Here is a 17975-nt window from a genome sequence, read left to right on the forward strand (position 1 = left end):
TATCGGGTGTCACTTACCAGACAGCAGCATTCACCCAGACAGTGTTATATTTAAAATAATACTTTTAATGATTAATAAACAATAATATAACACTTAATCTAATTAATAAACAATAATATAACACTTAATCTAATTTATCTAACTTATCTAAACTTATCCCCCAACTATGCGCAAATATACTTATGTGTGTGTGGAATACTCCAAGCCATGACAGCTCAAGGCACAATTCTTGAAAGGCAGTTCAGAGTTCAGTTTCAGAAATTCAGTGATGATACGTAGGCTTGAAATTGATGTGACACATAGGCCTTAGAGGGATGTGACATGCAGACCTTAGAGGGATGCAGCACGTGAGCTTTAGATGGGTGTGACACGTGGGCTTTAGATGGGTGTGGCACATGGGCTTTAGATGGTTGTGACACGTGGGCTTTAGATGTGTGCGACACGCGGGCATTAGATGGTTGTGACATGTGGGCTTTAGTTGGGTGCGACATGGGGGCTTCAGATGAGTGCAACACGTGGGCTTTAGATGGTTGTTACATGGGGGCTTTAGTTGGGTGCGACACGCGGGCTTTAGATGGATGCGACACATGGGCTTTAGGTGGGTGTGACACTGAGCTTTAGATGTGTGCGACACGCGGGCATTAGATGGTTGTGACATGTGGGCTTTAGTTGGATGCGACATGGGGTCTTCAGATGAGTGCAACATGTGGACTTTAGATGGTTGTTACACGGGGGCTTTAGTTGGGTGCGACACTGGGCTTTAGATGGTTGTGGCATGTGGGCTTTAGTTGGGTGTGACATGTGGACTTTAGTTGGGTGCGACATGGGGGCTTCAGATGAGTGCAACACGTGGGCTTTAGATGGTTGTTACATGGGGGCTTTAGTTGGGTGCGACACGCGGGCTTTAGATGGATGCGACACATGGGCTTTAGGTGGGTGTGACACTGAGCTTTAGATGTGTGCGACACGCGGGCATTAGATGGTTGTGACATGTGGGCTTTAGTTGGGTGCGACATGGGGGCTTCAGATGAGTGCAACATGTGGACTTTAGATGGTTGTTACACGGGGGCTTTAGTTGGGTGCGACACTGGGCTTTAGATGGTTGTGGCATGTGGGCTTTAGTTGGGTGTGACACGTGGGCTTTAGATGGGTGCAACACACAGACTTTAGACGGGTGCAACACGTGGGCTTTAGATGGTTGGACACACGGGCTTTAGATGAGTGTGACATGTGGGCTTTAGATGGGTGCGAGACTGGGCTTTAGATGGTTGTGACATGTGGGCTTTAGTTGGGTGTGACACGTGGGCTTTAGATGGGTGCAACACACAGACTTTAGACAGGTGCAACACGTGGGCTTCAGATGGGTGCAACACGCAGACTTTAGATGGGTGCAAAACGTGGGCTTTAGATGGGGGCAACACACAGACTTTAGACGGGTACAACACGTGGGCTTTAGATGGGTGCGACAAGTGGACTTTAGATGGGTGAAACACACGGGCTTTAGATGGGTGCAACACGCAGGGTTTAGATGGGTGCATCACACAGGGTTTAGATGGGTGCGTCACACGAGGCCACAGACAGCACAGTATCCCTTCAAAGGATGCTTGTCCAAGTACTGACTCCTCAAAATGGCCACACTCATTCCCTTCTGACACGGGGAAGTCAGACAGATTGTCCATAACCACACACGAGGCCACTTTCAATGCTGTATTACTTCCAAGAGCGCTGCCTCCTCGAAATGGCTCCTGAGCAAAACTGTGTCGTTAATCTGTTGGCCACGTCATCTCTCCACCTGCAGATGTATCCAATTTAGGGACACGCTATTTTTTAAAATTTATTCTCTTGAAGGGTGCAGAGAAGATTTACTAAAATGTTGCCTGGATTGCAGTATCTAGAATACGGAGAAAGATTGAGTCAACTGGTCTTTATTCACTGGAGTGTAGAAGGTTGATGGGGGATTTGATAAAGGTATATAAAATTATGAGGGGGATAGATAGAGTAGATGTGAATAGGCTCTTCCCCTTATGTTGAAGGTTGGGGGAAAAACTTTAGAAGTAACATGAGAAGGAGCTTCTTCTCTCAGAGAGTCATGGGTGAGTGGAATGACCTTCCAGAAGAGATGGTTGCAGCAGGGTCAATTTTGCCATTTAAGAGAAGATTGGATGAGTACATGGATGTGAGGGGATTGGAGGGTTATGGACAGGGAGCAGGTAGGTGGGACTAGAGGAGATCACTTAAATCGGTGAGGACTGGAGGGGCTGAGATGGCCTGTTTCCATACTTTAATAGTTATATGGTTATATATGGTTATGGAAAAATGAGAGTACGCAATACTGGACATACTTCTGATGGATTTTTATTTTCTTCAGGGTATTTGCTTGTAGCAAGAGGCTGGAGATGAGCTCCACTCCATGATCTGGGGAAGAGGAAGACCTGGTGTAATCAGCTTTCAGTGGATGCTTACACCAGGAACCCACTGGGAATCTTACCCACCCTCTCCCCTAGTTTTCCTTTGCAGTTCGGAGGTCTAAGGGATCTTGAAATGTCCCTCTGGACCTCAGAATGCTTGTGGCCATTGGGAGGGGTTAGTTGGCAGAGTTGGAGTCAGCCAGAGAGAGTATTGCAGACAATCATTGCTATTTCTCTTAATTTTCCTTTGCTCCCATAAGTGGATGAAGGTAGGGTGGATGACGTGATCTATTTGGATTTTAGTAAGGCTTTTGATAAGGTCTGGCATGTAAGGTTAATAAGGAAGGTTCAGTCACTAGGGATTAATAGAGAGATAGTGTGATGGGTTCAAAGGTGGCTGAGAGTCATGGTGGACAACTCTGTCAGGGTGGAAGCCTGCGACAAGTGGTGTGCCTCAGGGATCGGTGCTGGGTCCCCTGTTGTTTATCATTTATATTAATGATTTGGAGGAGGGGGTGGTTAACTGGGTAAGCAAGTATGCAGATGATACAAAAATAGGGGGAGTGGTGGATAGTGAGGAAGGTTTTCTTGGATTACAGAAGGATTTGTTGTTTGGAAAAGTAGGCTGAAAGATGGCAGATGGAATTCAATGTAGACAAGTGTGAGGTGCTGCATTTCGGAAAAAATAACCAGAATAGGACATATGCAGTTAAGGGGAGGGCATTGAGGAATGCAGAGGAACAGAGAGATCTTGGAGTTATGGTACAGAGTTCCTTGAAGGTGGTTTCCCATGTAGACAGGGTGGTTAAGAAGGCATATGCCTTCATAAATCATAGTGTAGAGTATAGGAGCTGAGAAGTGATGCTATGACTGTTTAAGGCAGGGGTGTCAAACTCAAATTCACGGAGGGCCAAAATTAAAAACTTGGACTAAGTCGAGGGCCGAACTAAATATTTATTGAAAATTTTCAACAACATCTGCATGTTTTCTCTTCTTTCAACATATGTAATGTTAAACTTTTTCTTATTAAAATAAATGTTTAATAATAGTTTTGGATAAACTCTTTCCAGAAGCATTAACAAATGAGAAATAAAATATTCAATAAATAATATTTCTCTATAGAGGATTTGTCAAATGTTGCTTGTGTGCTGTCGAATAGTAAAATCTGAGGGCTATTGAGAATGTGGGAGAATAACATGATTCCTGAAACAATCAAATGGGTGACTGATTGTGGGCATGAACTCTAGCAGGGTTATTTGCCATGCCCTTTTTCCATTGGTACAGATATCCTTTGATTTACACACTTTTCAAGTTTTATGCCTAATGAGCTTGTATCCAGGTGCAGGACCATTTTTAACCAGGAATATATTTATCACTGTGACATGAAACTATTGGAAGATCGTTTTATCCTGAGATTAAAGTTCATAATACTTACTCAGGCCTGTGTGCGGGAGGGCGGGGTTTGCGGGCAATCGGGTTGGATAACGACAGTGCGGGGGCATCGGCTCTCGCTGCAGGGCAGCATCTCGGCGGATCAGCGGCCCCGTCACCGTGAGTCGCGGATCGGCCTGCGGCAGGGAGGGGGAGTGGGCAACGGTCCTGGCGAGGTCAGGCCCGAGGCCTCCGGTTCCAGGCGCTGGGAAGTGGCCTTGGCTTCTCCTGACACCGGCCAGGCCCCAAAACCAGAGTCCACGGTGAGACCCTGCAACGTAAACAGAGGAGGTGGGGGCGATTAGCAGGCTGACGCCAATGCATTCTGGGATTTGTTGTATTACTGTGCATGCGCTATACTGGCGCGGCGGCCAGCGGGCCACCTCTAATACATTTTTGAAATTATCTTGCGGGCCAAATGGTTTAAGGCATTGGTAAGGCCAGGTTTGGAGTATTTTGTGCAGTTCTGGTCTCCAAATTATAGAAAGGATATAGATAAGGTGGAGAGGGTGCAGAGAAGAATTACAAAGATGTTGCCTGGCTTACAACATCTAGATTAAAGAGAATGGGACTTTATTCATTGGAAAGTAGATGGCTGAGAGGGGATTTGATAGAGGCATTTAAAATTATGAAGGGAATAGATAGACTAGACGTGAGTAGACTCTTTCCCCTGAGGGCAGGGGAGGTTGGAACAGGGGGGCATAAGTTAGGGTAAGTGGGCAAAACTTTAGGAGAAATGTTAGAGGATGCTTCTTCATTCATAGAGTGGTGGCAGAATGGAATGATCTTCCAGAGGAGATAGTTGCGTCAGGGTCCCTTCTGTCATTTAAGAGAACGTTGGATGTGTACGTGGATATAAGGGGGTTGGAGGGCTATGGGCGGAGGGTGGGAGGAGGGATCTAGTGGAGTTGTTTAAGTGAATCGGCACGGACTCGTGGGGCCGATATGGCCTGTTTCCTCACTGTAAACTGTTATATATAGATATATATATATTACGTTGATTTAATTTGGACCTACAGCACGGTAACAGGCCCTTGCGGCCCATGAGTTCATGCTGGCCAATTTACATCCAATTAACCTACACCCCTCCCCCCGTATATTTCAAATGGTGGAGGATACCGGAGCCCTCGGAGAAAACCCACACAGACATGGGGAGAACGTACAAACTCCTTACAGACAGTGCGGGATTTGAATCCAGGCAACTGGTGCTCTAACAGTTTTTAAACTTTTTTAATTTAATTTTTAAATGGAGACCTGCAGCACAGTATCAGGCCCTTTTTGGCCCCCAAGCCCGTGCCACCCAATTATACCCTGTTTGTCCGACTATCCCCGGTACATTTTGAGCAGTGGGAGGAAACCGGAGTCCCCGGAGAAAACCCTCACAGACACTAGAGGGTGGGGGGGAGAACGTGCAAACTCCTTACAGACTGCATGGGATTCGAGCCCCGGTCCCGATCGCTGGCGCTGACAAGGCGTTGGGCTAAACGCTACGCCACTCCAAATCTTTAGCAATTTACATTTTAGTCCCGGGGTCATCTGCTAATTCCATCCAGTCATTGCCATGTTCCTTGATGTAGCAAACATCTCTAATGAGATTCACTGGACTTTGAGTTAGCCCTCAGAGAATTGATGAAGTAGTAAATATGTACATTGTAAGGGTTTTCGAATGTTTTATTGGAATTGTGGTTTGGTGGCTCTCCTTTCAAATGGCTCACATTTTTCAATCCTGATTTAAAGAGTTAAACAAGAGAATCTGCAGATGCTGGGGTCAAACTTCCTCGTTTACTCAGCAGGTCACATTGCATCTAGAGGAAGTAAAGGGTAACCGACTGTTTCGGGCCTGGGTATAAGCAAATGCAGGAAGGCACTGTTTATACCTGACAGAGGGCCCAGGCTTGAAACATTGATCACCCTTTGTAGCACTATCAATTAGCCCCGACAGACTGGAAGTCGAGATTAATAGGCTTTAATCACTATAAACTTATAGTCATAGCTTACATGCTGTTGGGCCGAATCCAAGACAGTACTGAGGGAGGAGATTGGGTGATCCCGCCTTTATTAGGGACCCTGGAGTTACTGTGCCGGGGGCGGCCCAGCCAGTAACAATGCGGTGTTCCGCCACAACCTTTATCTCCTATGGATGCTGCGTGGCCTGCTGTGTTTCTCCTGATTTAAAGAGGCCAGTCTGTGTTTAGTAGATTGCATTCCTGACTTGGAGACGCAGCAGAAAATCATTTGAACTAAACTGGATCGAGACATCTGTGAGTGCGGCAGGGCGGGGACGGGGGCAGCTGTGGACCCAGAAAGCAGACCATTTGAAACATGATGCCCCCCCCCCCCCCCCCAAACAAGACCCTGAAGGAAGGATTAGGCCAGATGCCAATCCTTTCTGGCAAACACGTTGTGATATTTAGTGGAAATACCCGAGGTAACTGGGGAAATCTGTCGACGAGGCGGCGAGGTTTCATTCAGGACACAATTTTCATTGACACCCCTTGGACTGGAGCAGGTGTTTGTGAAAAATAAATCCTGGTGGAAAATGCCATCTCCCAATCCGACTAAGCTGAATTAATTACGCGCTTTAAATGTAGGCTAGACAAAGCACATGAACGACAGAAGTGTTCTGGGAGTGCTCCCACTGCAAAATAATGTCAGCATTGCTGAATCATCTTTTGAAAACAAGTGGAAAAATATATATTGGGGAATCCAAGCAATAAAAAAAATCAGACCATCCTCATCTACCTCAGTTCAGGGAAATGAGCCACCAGAATATTATGTTTAATTCAATGATCTAGATGGGGAGACTGGTGACTGTTTAGGGAATGACTGGTGGGTTTTAAATGAAGGCATGGTTGAGGTCAGCCCTTTAAGTGTGGGGTCAGGAAGGGCAAGGTCATCCCTTTAAGAGTGGGGGGATGGTTGGGGAGGTTTAAGGTTCATGTAATAATATAGAAAAAAAAGGTTGTATTCACGAGATCGCCCCCTGACGGAAGTCCCGATGGCGAGACTTTCTTGTTTAAATATTCCCTCGAATGGGTGCCATTAAACAAAGCTTGTGCCTCCATCCCTTCTCTTTCCCTTCTTCCTGCCTGTCACCTGCACCTTGACCCCCACTCGCCCTTCCTCCTACGAGAGTGCAAACTCATCCAGCTGCTGCTTCCTTCTCTCACCTCCCACCCTATTGCTTTCTCCCATTTCTCCCTCCCCTCCCACCTATTGCCACCCTCTCCTTCCCACACCCTTTTCTTCTGCTCGTTTTTCACTCCTCCCAGTGAAGGGCTTCGACCTGAGGCATTGACCATCCTTTGCCTCCCTCAGATGCCGTCTCGCTGGCTGGGTTTCTCCTGCATTTTATGCATTGCTGCTTGGGGGATTGGTATCTCAAGTCCATTCAGCGGAAGGACACAGAGGCACAGCCTCAGTGGAGGGAAGCAACACATTCAGCTGTTATACATCTCCCCTCCCATCTGTGGTCACATCAGTTCCCTCAGATTTAGAGGGTCCCAGGCCCGAAACGTTGGTTTCTCTTTACTTCCTATGGATGTTGTGAGACCTGCTGAGTTTCTCTGATGAGCATGTGTCTTTTTTGATTGCATGTTATTAAAATACTTCCAAAGCTTAGACCAGTGTAACCAATGATGGCACTTGTACATCACACACACACACACACACACACACACACACACACACACACACACACACACCCACACACACCCACACACACCCACACACACACACCCACACTCACCCACACACACACACCCACACACACACCCACACACACACACCCACACACACACCCACACACACACCCACACACACACACACCCACACACATCCACACACACCCACACACACCCACACCCACACACACACCCACACACACCCACACACACACACCCACACACACACCCACACACACACACACCCTTACACATATATGTACACACACACTCACACGATTACACACACATGCTCACACATACACTCACATGCAGTCACACACATATAAGCACACATGTATCACATCACACACACATGCGTATACACACTCATGCACACGCAGTCGCACGCATGCACACAACACACTTGCACACGCACGTGCACACACACACACTCACTCACATACACACACACAACACACACACACACACACACACACACACACACACACACACACACACACACACACACACACACACGTTATAACAACAACTAAAGACAAATGGACAAGAGGAAGATTATATAGGGAGAGCAGGAACTGTGGGGGCTGAGATTAAGCCTCTCATGGAAAATTCCTGAACACCACATTCTCGTTACATTTTAAACAAAAGGAGAAGTCGGTAAATCTCAGTGCTGGCTAATCTCAACCCTGTTTGAATAAGACTAATGTTCCACTGGATTTCCTTGAATTCCTTTCATCCCCAGAGGTACTGTGTTGGAAAGGTTAGAGCTGTAAGCTAAATACATCAGTTCTAGCAGCATTCTAATGCATAAATTAGTCCATTTCTATTCACTCAGCCTGCCTGGACTGAACCTGAATTAACTGCTCCCCAAAGCAGAGGCTCGTTCTGTTGCTGGGACCACAGATTGCAATTATTTCACTTGTCCTGATAATTATATTGAACAAAAACCCACCGGTTTGGTCTCTGATCCTCACCGTTATTGCACTTGGTGGTGCTTGCAACTTGTATTCCTTGTCCTCTGCTCGGTTCCTCGGCGGGAGAAAGGGGCGAGAGAGGACGGGGCGGCAGCTGGGGCCAAAGTAGGGTGAGCGGCGGACCCTGGGCAGCCTCGGCTTGTGTGTGGCCAGTCACGTCAGTAGCAGTAAACATGTGCACAGTGCCCATACCCCCAGAGGTCGAAGAATCGAACCTTCCACTGCTATTTCCGTTGCCTTATGAAGCAAGGTTGATAAAGCTGGGGCTTTTCTCTTTGAGGGATGAGAGGCGACTTCATTGGTGGGCAGCTGGCACCTTTTTGCCCCGCGGGGACAGACCAGAGGACACCTGTTTGAGGTGGGAGGAGGACATTTTAGGGGAGATGCCAGAGTTAAGTTTTTTTACACAGAGACTAGCTTGGAATGTACTGGTGGGCATGACGTTGGAGGCTGGCACATTAACAACAGTCAAAAGATGATGAGGCACATGGATGTAAGAAAAATAGAGGGTTCTGGATATGAAGTTAGGAAGGATTAGATTGTTATGAATAGGTTTACATGGGCCGGTACAACATCGTGGGCTGAAGAGCCTGTATTGTCTGTTCTCTTGGGAAATGGGAAACTTCCCTTCCATTGCAACAGAGTAGGATTTTTATTGGAAAAATGTATTGCCTCTTTGAGCTGCGTCTGCTAAGGCTGATCTTCTACCTGAGCTGGTTTCCCGATCTCAAACCTAACTAGTATCTAATGCCCATCCACTGGCAGAACTCTCTCATTCTTCCACCACCCCCCACTCCCCATCTACTGAATGCCTCTCTTGCCCACTCACCATCAAATTCGCCCGACTAGGAACTGCTCGGCTCGACCACTGCAGGATCTCCAACCGCTCGTTTCCGCACCGACCCCTCCCACCTCACACCACACGACCATCCTCCACTGCAGTCCAGAGGTCTCTTTCATGTTGTGTATCGCCACAATCAGGAATGGCCCAATGATTGGACAGCACAGTGGGCGTAGCGGTCAGCGTACTGCCTTTACCGTGCCAGCGATTGGGATCAGGGTTCGAATCCCGCGCTGTCTTTAAGGAGTTGGTACGCTCTCCCCATGTCTGTGTGGGTTTTCCCAGGGGGCTCCAGTTTCGTCCCATCGTTCGAAATATACTGGGGCTGTGGGTTAATTGGGTGACACAGATTCATGGGCAAAAATGGCCTGTTACATTGCTGAATGCCTTGCCAGGGATGGTGGTGGAGGCTGAAAAATTGGGAACTTCTAAGCGACTCTAAAACAGGCACATAGATTAAAGAAAAATAGAGGGTTATGAGGTAGGGAGGGTTTAGTACATTTTTTAGGAAGGATATATGGGTTGGTACAACACTGAAGGGCCGAAAGGCCTGTACTATGTGGTATTGTTCTATTTTTCTATAAAAAGAAATGTGGACTGACCAGTTCTACCCACAGATGCTGCCTGACCCACTGAGTCCCTCCAATAGCTCATCATTTGCTCTTGTAGTGACTGAGTTCACCGTCAATAAGTGATTGGCTCTCTGTTGAGTGAACCCAGCAGAAATTACTGACTTTAGAAAGGACAGGATTATTCGGCCGGACTTTTGTCACCGCGACTGTTCACAGCCGCTCCTTTATTTCTCTCTCAGAGGACTATGCAGTGACGCAGCCTTGCCCGTGCTCAATCCTGACCTCGGGCGATGTCTGTGTGGAGTTTGTACGTTCTCCCTGCAATCGAGTGGGTTCCCACTCCCAGGTGCTCCGGATTCCTCCCACATCCCAGGTTAGGAGGTTAATTGACCCCAGCGAGTGGCTGAATGGGAGAACTGGATCGGGGTTACCTGCTGGGAACGTGTGGGGTATAAAGGGATAGTACAATTGGGTGGACTTGGGTGGGCCAAATGGCTTGCCCCTGCGTGGTAAAACTCCAAGGTACACTGCAGCGAGAGCCCTCCAAAGCAACTGACACACTTTGTTTCTTGATCTAGTTGTTTGGGGCCAACACGGACGGCAACGAGGTGGTACTGAACACGTTGACTCCCCCCGTGGTGGCTCGCTTCATTCGCGTCAGGCCGCAGGTGTGGATGAATGGCATCGCCATGCGCCTCGAACTCTACGGCTGCCAGATCACAAGTAGGTTGCCTCCTGCCTGCTGCACCGCCCCACCCACCCCACTCCCAGCAACATCTCCAATCAGGGACCCACTGCCTTCAGCGCCCCCCCCCCCCTCCACCCTACACAGAGAACCTCACCAGTGCATGCTTCTATATTTGTCCCATCCCTCAGGTGGGTATCTCATCATGAAAGTCTGCAGATTGTAGTCAAAATGCATAGAAATGCTGGAGGAACTCAGCCGCTCTTGCAGTGTCCATAGATGAGAAAGATGTATTACTCATGTTTTGGTTCTGAACCTTGTTCAGGCCCGAAAAGTCAGTGATACATCTTTACCTCATATGGACGCTGCGAGACCAGCTGAGTTCCTCCTAAAACCACAAAGATATTTGCTCTGCAATGTGCTGAGCTCGTAAAGTCACAGAAGAGAAAGTTATGCAGCACAAATACATGCCATTCAGCCCATCTTGTCCATGCCGACTTGGTAATCCAGTGGTTCCCAACCTTCCCTTCCCACCCACAAACCACCTTAAGCAATCCCTTACAAAGCACCGATGGCATAGGGATTGCTTGAAGTGGCACGTGAGTGGAAGAAAACAGGTCTATGGGATGCTGGGCTTCATTAGACGGGAGATTGAGTTCAGGGGGCGTGAAGTAATGTTCAGCTCTACAAACCTCTGGTGAAGCCACACTCTGAATACTGTGTGCTCTGTTTGGAACCCTTGGAGAAGGCGATATTTTACTAGCTCCAATTAAATGTCACATTTTATCCTTCGCTGCTGGCCAGACGTCCTGTTTTGATTGTGGAAAGATAATACTCCACCTATTCATGCACAATGGCTAAGGGAACATTATGTCCTGTTTAAATTTGGAAAAAATTAGATACGCAATTAATTATTCAAACATTAGGTTCAAAATTCATGGGCTTTTTACCATAATTTCTAAGTTCAGTGTTAATACAGAATTTTGGCAGTGTTACTCCACTTCATAGTGAGTTATGTTGTTTCATCAACACTAACTTTCAACCTTGTTTAGGGTCAGGGGTTTGGAAAATTTAGATTTAATATTGTCCATTCTTTACTATTATGGCTGTGCTTTAGAAATTCATATGTATGATTATTCTCACAGTGCGTTTCTGTCTTTGTTTCTCCCTAGCGCATTCCATAATTGAACTGTACAAATGTATTATTACTGAAAATCAATAGCATATTTTAAAAAGAAAAGAATATTGTGCTCAGTTCTGGTCGCCTCATTATGGGAAGGATGTGGAAGCTATGAAGAGGGGATCTGCCAGGATGTTGCCCGCATTAGGAAACAATCTAATGAGGCAAGGTTAACAGAGCTGGGACTTTTCTCTTTGGAGTGTAGAAGGATGAGTGATTAGGGGATATGGGGAGAAGGCAGGTAGGTGGAGTTAGGTCATAAATTAGATCAGCCATGATCGTATTGAATGGTGGAGCAGGCTCGATGGGCCATTTTTGGCCTACTCCTGTTCCTACTTCCTATGTTCCTATGTTCCTATGAGAGGAGGGAGACTTGATAGAGGTCTGCAAGATTATGAGAGGCATAGATAATGTGGACAGCCAATGCCTGTTTCCCAGGGCAGGAATAGCAATACATTTATATAAAGTAAAGGGAGGGAAGTTTAGGGGAGACGTCAGGGGTAAGTTTTTTACACAGAGAGTTGTGGGGGCCTGGAATGCCTTGCCAGTGATGGTGGTGGAGGTTGAAACAGTAGGTGCGTTTAAGAGACTCTAAGACAGAGAGGGGAAAAATTAAGGGTTATGAGGTAGGGTGGGTTTAGTACTATTTTTGGTTGGAATATACAGGTCGGCACAACATCAAGGCTGAAGGGTCTATACTGTGCCATAGTGTTCTATGGTGGCGCTGTATAAAGCTTCAGTTGGGCTGTGCGTGCTGAACTGTGTGCGTTTCTGTTTGCTGGGATCCAGGAAGGGCACGGAAAGGGTACGGAAGATATTTACCAGTCTGGATTCGAGGGTGCGAGCTGTGGGGAGAGGTTGGACAAACTGGAGTTGTTTTCTCTGGAGCAAAGGAAACTGACAGTGGTTTATAAAACTCTGAGAGGCATTGACAGGGCAGACGGTGTTAATGTTCAACCCAGGATAGAAATATCACGTACCTGCGTTTAAGGTGAGAATGGGATAGGCTTGAAGCAGATGGATGGGAGTGGAATAAAGACAGTCGTAGCATTTAAGAGGCCTCAGGTATCCAGGGAATAGAGGGATGTGCGGACAGCAGGTGTAGTTTAATTTGGGCATCTCTTTCAGTGGTGACATCGTGGGTCGGAGATAAAGAAGATGTTACAGGCCAGGATTTGAGTGTGGAAGTGGGTTGGAGATATTCCACAGGCTCTAACAGGTTTCCTCTCTGCTGACAGATGCGCCTTGCTCCGACATGCTAGGAATGGCCTCTGGCCTCATCCCCGATTCTCAGATCACCGCCTCCTCCGCCCGAGACTACCACTGGTCATCGGGTAATGCCCGGCTGGTGGCCAGCCGCTCCGGGTGGTACCCTCGGCAGCCTCATCCCCAGCCTGGAGCTGAGTGGATCCAGGTGGCTCTGCCCATCCCAAAGGCTGTCAGTGCTATCATCATCCAGGGGGCACGAGGGGCCTCGTCGGTGGATGGGGGCATGGGCGGCGAGAACAAGGCATTCGTGCGCAAGTTCAAACTGGCTTACAGCATGAATGGAGTCAACTGGACCTTCATCAAGGAATCTGGGGGACAGAGGCACAAGGTACACCCCTGCTTCTTCTTCCAATAGTCTTCACCATCTTCACAAGTGTGCATTGTTCATCTGTACATGTGTGTGTGACTCTGGGCAAATGCACGTGTTTGTGCATGCATGAATGCATGCTTGTGTGTGTTTTTGTGTGCATGCTCGTGCGCAAATGTACGTTCATGTGTGTGTGTGTGTGTGTGTGTGTGTGTGTGTGTGTGTGTGTGTGTGTGTGCGTGCATGCATGTTTGTCCCTGTGTTTGTGTGCATGCTCAGCTATAAATGTTGCGTGCATGTGTGTGGGCAAGTGTTGCTTTTTGTGTGCGTGCATGGAGTTTTGTGTCTATTTGCACCCCTGCTTGTGCACGTGCGTGCAGGTGCATGTGTCTGAGTGTGCGTGAGTGTTCATATGTATGTGTCCGGGCCTGCTCCACAACCACACTTGGTGACAGGGTCATTTGTAGAGGGAATGCTTGCTCACGTTTCTTCCAATCTCATCTGAAGGCCTTCTGTAAGTGGCGCACTTAATTTCAAAGGTAACGCCACCCTGGTTTATAATATTTCACTACATTGTGCTGGGAAAAAAAGATCCTGCTTTTATCAGAAGTCTGTGTTGTGGATTGAGCATGTTCAATCTGCTGCTTTCTGTATTGATTAACCTCACTGATGTGAAACAGCCCACCAGGCAGATGACACAGCAGTCCTGTTTACAGAGACAGCGTTGGCTGGAAAATGATCTGCCACCGTTCCTGATCTCTGAACAACTCCTGATGGGATATACCCATCTCTCATCCCTGCTGCTAAATTAACTGGCTCCAGCAAAGAGATGTGTCCTGGACCTCCATTGGATTCTGATGTCTCAGAATATTAAATTCCATTCCACCATTCTTTCAGGTAGTACATATTGGATCAAAAAGAAAATTCTCCTTCCCTTCATCTGCCAATTATCTTAAATCTGTGTCATCTGGTTACCAACTCTATGGCAAGTGGAAGCAGATTCTCCTTAAACACTCCGGCAAAGCAGTTCTTAATTAAATTAATTTTAAGTAATTTCAGCATTAAGTGAAGAGGCAATTTGGAATTTTAACCTGAGTGATTCTACCTCTTTATAATAATTAAAATAATATGCTGGGTTTTAAAATCCACATGCACCGAGATGGGGCAGAGGCAGCTGGTTCTAGAATCAAGGCAGCGTGTCAGTAAGGGAACCGAGATCTAGGGTCTGTTCTCCTCCCATTGGGTGCAAAGCGGTTAAAGAGAGGGGGGGGAGCCCTTAAAGAGTGATAGTGCAGGATTGATAGTAACTCCCAATTCAGAACAAAAGTGATGGCCCCAGGGAGAAGTTGCATGAGAAACAGCAAGAGAGCTCAGCCAAAGAGCTGTCACTACTCTGTTAATTAATAGAAGGGCTGAGTGGACTGTCACGCTGTGTTATTCTATGACTGGGGCGGGGGAGGGGGGATAAGAGCGCCCAAGGAGGAATTCGGGTCAGAAGAGCTCTTCTCAATGAAAGTTTTTTGTTTGCAGACGAGATCTTGATCCTTGGAACCATTACAGCAGAAACAGGCCATTCAACCCATCTAGTTTGTGCCAAACTATTATTCTGCCAAGTCCCACTGACCTACACCCAGTCCAAAGCCCACCTTACTCCACCCATCCATGTACCTGTCCAAATTCTTCTTAGATGTCAACATCGAGTCTGCATTCATCACTTCAGCTGCACATTATTGATTATTTTAATTTTCTCTGTATTGCACAGTCAGTTTGTTTACATGTGTTATCTGTTTACAGTTGTTTATTTGTCTACATGTGTACATTGAGTACAGTTTTTTTGCACTACTAATAAGCGGTAATACTGCCTCACACAGGAGAAAAGAATCTCAGGGCATGTGATATCATGTACATACTCTGACAATAAATCTGAAATCTGAATCTAAGCTTGTTCCACAATCTCACTCTGTGTGAAGAAGTTCCCCCAAATGATCTCACTAAACATTTCCTCTTTCACCTTTAACCCGAGTCCTCTGGTTGGTGCCTCACCCAACCTCAGTGGAAAAAGCCTGCTTGCATTTACTCTATCGATACCCCTCATATCTCTGTCAGAATTCCCCTCATTCATATAAGCTCCGGGGAATAACGTCCCAACCTGTTTAATCATCCCTGCAAATCCTTCGTAAAAGTTGATTTCATCCTTGTTGATTTAACTTCTGACTTCAGGTCAGCTGTAATATTCGGAGCGAGTGGTTCGGAGCAGGCTCTCCACCCGTGACTATGAAGAGCAGGAAAGGAAGACTTCCTCTCATGTTCTCGGTGTCCCCAAGATGCCACAAAGTGCTTTCCAAGCAACAAAACCCTTTCCATTGGGCAGTCTCCATGCGTTGAAGGCATGGCCTGTACATACAGTCGGTACTGGTGATCCTAGGCCCCCTCTCTTAGACAGCACATGGATGTAAGGAAAATTGGGTGTGAGAGAGGGAAGGTTTAGATTGTTGTCAAGTAGGTTTACATGGGTGGTACAACATTGTGAGCTGAAGGGCCTGTAGATTAGAAATATCCTGTTAGCCTGCTCACAGAAGAACACTTTTCACTGTACACTATTAGGTATAACGTGATAAATAAACTAAATAGGTTCTGTGTAAAGCAATTTGATTATTTTGCTTCCAGAGATATTGTCCTAATAAGACTGTAAGACATAGGAGTGGTTTAGGCCATTTGGCTCATCGAGCCTGCCCCACCATTTATCATGGCTGATCTACAATCTTCTTCAACCCATTCTCCTGCCTACACCCTTGGTTCACTTCTCGATCAAGAACTTATCTACTGCCACCTTAAATATCCCCAATGACTCAGCCTCCGTAGTCAGCTGTGGTAACGACTTCCGCAGATTCACCACCCTCTGGGTAAAGAAATTCCTCCTCATCTCTGTTCTAAAGGGACATTTTTGTATGGGCCCAGACTCCCCCATCACAGGAAATATTTTCTCCACATCCACTCTATCCAGGCTTTTCAGTATCCCATAGGTTTCAATGAGATACCCCCCCACCCCCTCATTCTTCTAAGCTCCAGTGAGTACAATCATAGAGCCTGCAAAAGCCTTCACGTGAAAACCCTTTCACTCCTGGGATCATACATCTAATAGCCTGAATATGCCTAAGATCTCGGAAGCTAAGCAGGCCCAGGCCTGGTCAGTTCTTGGAGGGGAGACTGCCCAGGGTCACCAGGGGCTATGGGTTTCCGTGAGGGGCAAGCTGGACAAAGTTACAGTGGGTAAAAGTTAAAGCACGTAATTATGTGACAATAATGGAATCTTGAAGCAGCGACCTGACATTGGGAGCCCGCGGCCTACACAGCCCGTGGCCTACACAGCCAGCCAAGACAGGCTACGCTCTTCGAAGTCGGCGCCCAACTCAGCACCCTGATGGGCTGGCCCAGCGGCAGCCAGTCGGGTGGAGCTAGGGATGAGAGGGGCTCACTCAGAGATGAGAGGGGCTCACTGATTGGCTGCTCCCCGGATAACACTAAACAACCAATCCCAGGAAGTAGATCGTGATGCCACCAGTCACGGGGGTGGGGGGGGCGGGGGAGATGCCATCAGAGATGGACTTCAGAGCCCTTTATGAGCAGAGCAAACTGCCAACACAATAAACCAGAGTTGAATTCACTCCTGTAGTGTGTATTCTTTGAGCGTAACCTCTCTAGCGGTAGCAGCCGCGACACCTTTAACCTTTATTTGAAAAATCTCCAATGCCAACACATCCTTCCAAGTGCAGTTTAGTCCAGCGTGAAAACTGGAGGGAGCTTTCTGTTCTGGAGATCCAAGCCAACAGTTCCAGGGCAAAAGCAAGAGTTAAAATGGATAATTAAAGATCCACTTCCCTACCTACCCAACCAATTAATTATCGATTCAACTTCAAGTTTATCTGCCTTTTAATTGTACCAGCGCAACCCAATCTCCGGTCCACAGTGCAAACACACATACAGGCATAACATACTGAAGGTCAATCGAAACTATACACAGTCCATATATTAAATATTTAGCCATACAGAGCGATAACAGACCTACCAGCCGATGAACCCAAATACACCCAATTAATCAACAGCCCCCCAACTCTTATATTTTGAACAGTGGGAGAAAACTGGAGCCCCCGGAGGAAGCTCGCACAGACATGGGGAGAACGTACAAACTCCTTACAGACAGCACTGGATTCGAACCCTGGTCGCCAGCGCTGTAATTGCATTGGGCTATTAGCAAATAGTAGAGTCGTGGAGAGTTGTTGTGGCAGTTGCAGTTCTCATTGTCGTTCAGTATTCTCACTGCCGGCGAGGAGAAGCTATTCCTCAGCCCGGTAGTGCCGGCTCCGATACTCCTGTATCTCTTCCCCGATGGGAGCAGCTGAAAGATGGTGGTAGGGGGTCCTTCCTGACTTCGGAAGCCCTCTTTAAGCAATGAACCGGGTAAATCCCATCAGTGGAGGGTGGGGGGAGGGATACCTCAGTGATCCTCCCTGCCGCTCTTAAGGTCCTGTTGATCAACCTCCGGTCCAATATCCTGCAGCAACCATACCACCCTGTGTTGCAGTCGGCTGGGATGCTCTTGTGAGAGCTGTGAATCTGTTTAA

The 17975-nt window shown here is 47.2% G+C and overlaps 1 protein-coding gene across 3 annotated transcripts in view; it reads left to right on the forward strand.

The window, feature by feature from the left end:
- Positions 1–17975, forward strand: part of LOC138761579 (neuropilin-2-like) — a 136299-nt gene that overhangs the window by 64730 nt on the left and 53594 nt on the right. For all 3 annotated transcript variants that reach the window (XM_069933911.1, XM_069933912.1, XM_069933913.1), the window contains exons 8-9: positions 10491–10635; positions 13016–13374. In XM_069933911.1, the coding sequence (XP_069790012.1) occupies positions 10491–10635; positions 13016–13374 (504 nt within the window). The remainder of the gene's footprint in view (positions 1–10490; positions 10636–13015; positions 13375–17975) is intronic.

Source organism: Narcine bancroftii, chromosome 4, assembly GCF_036971445.1.
Source record: "Narcine bancroftii isolate sNarBan1 chromosome 4, sNarBan1.hap1, whole genome shotgun sequence".
Classification (NCBI taxonomy): domain Eukaryota; kingdom Metazoa; phylum Chordata; class Chondrichthyes; order Torpediniformes; family Narcinidae; genus Narcine; species Narcine bancroftii.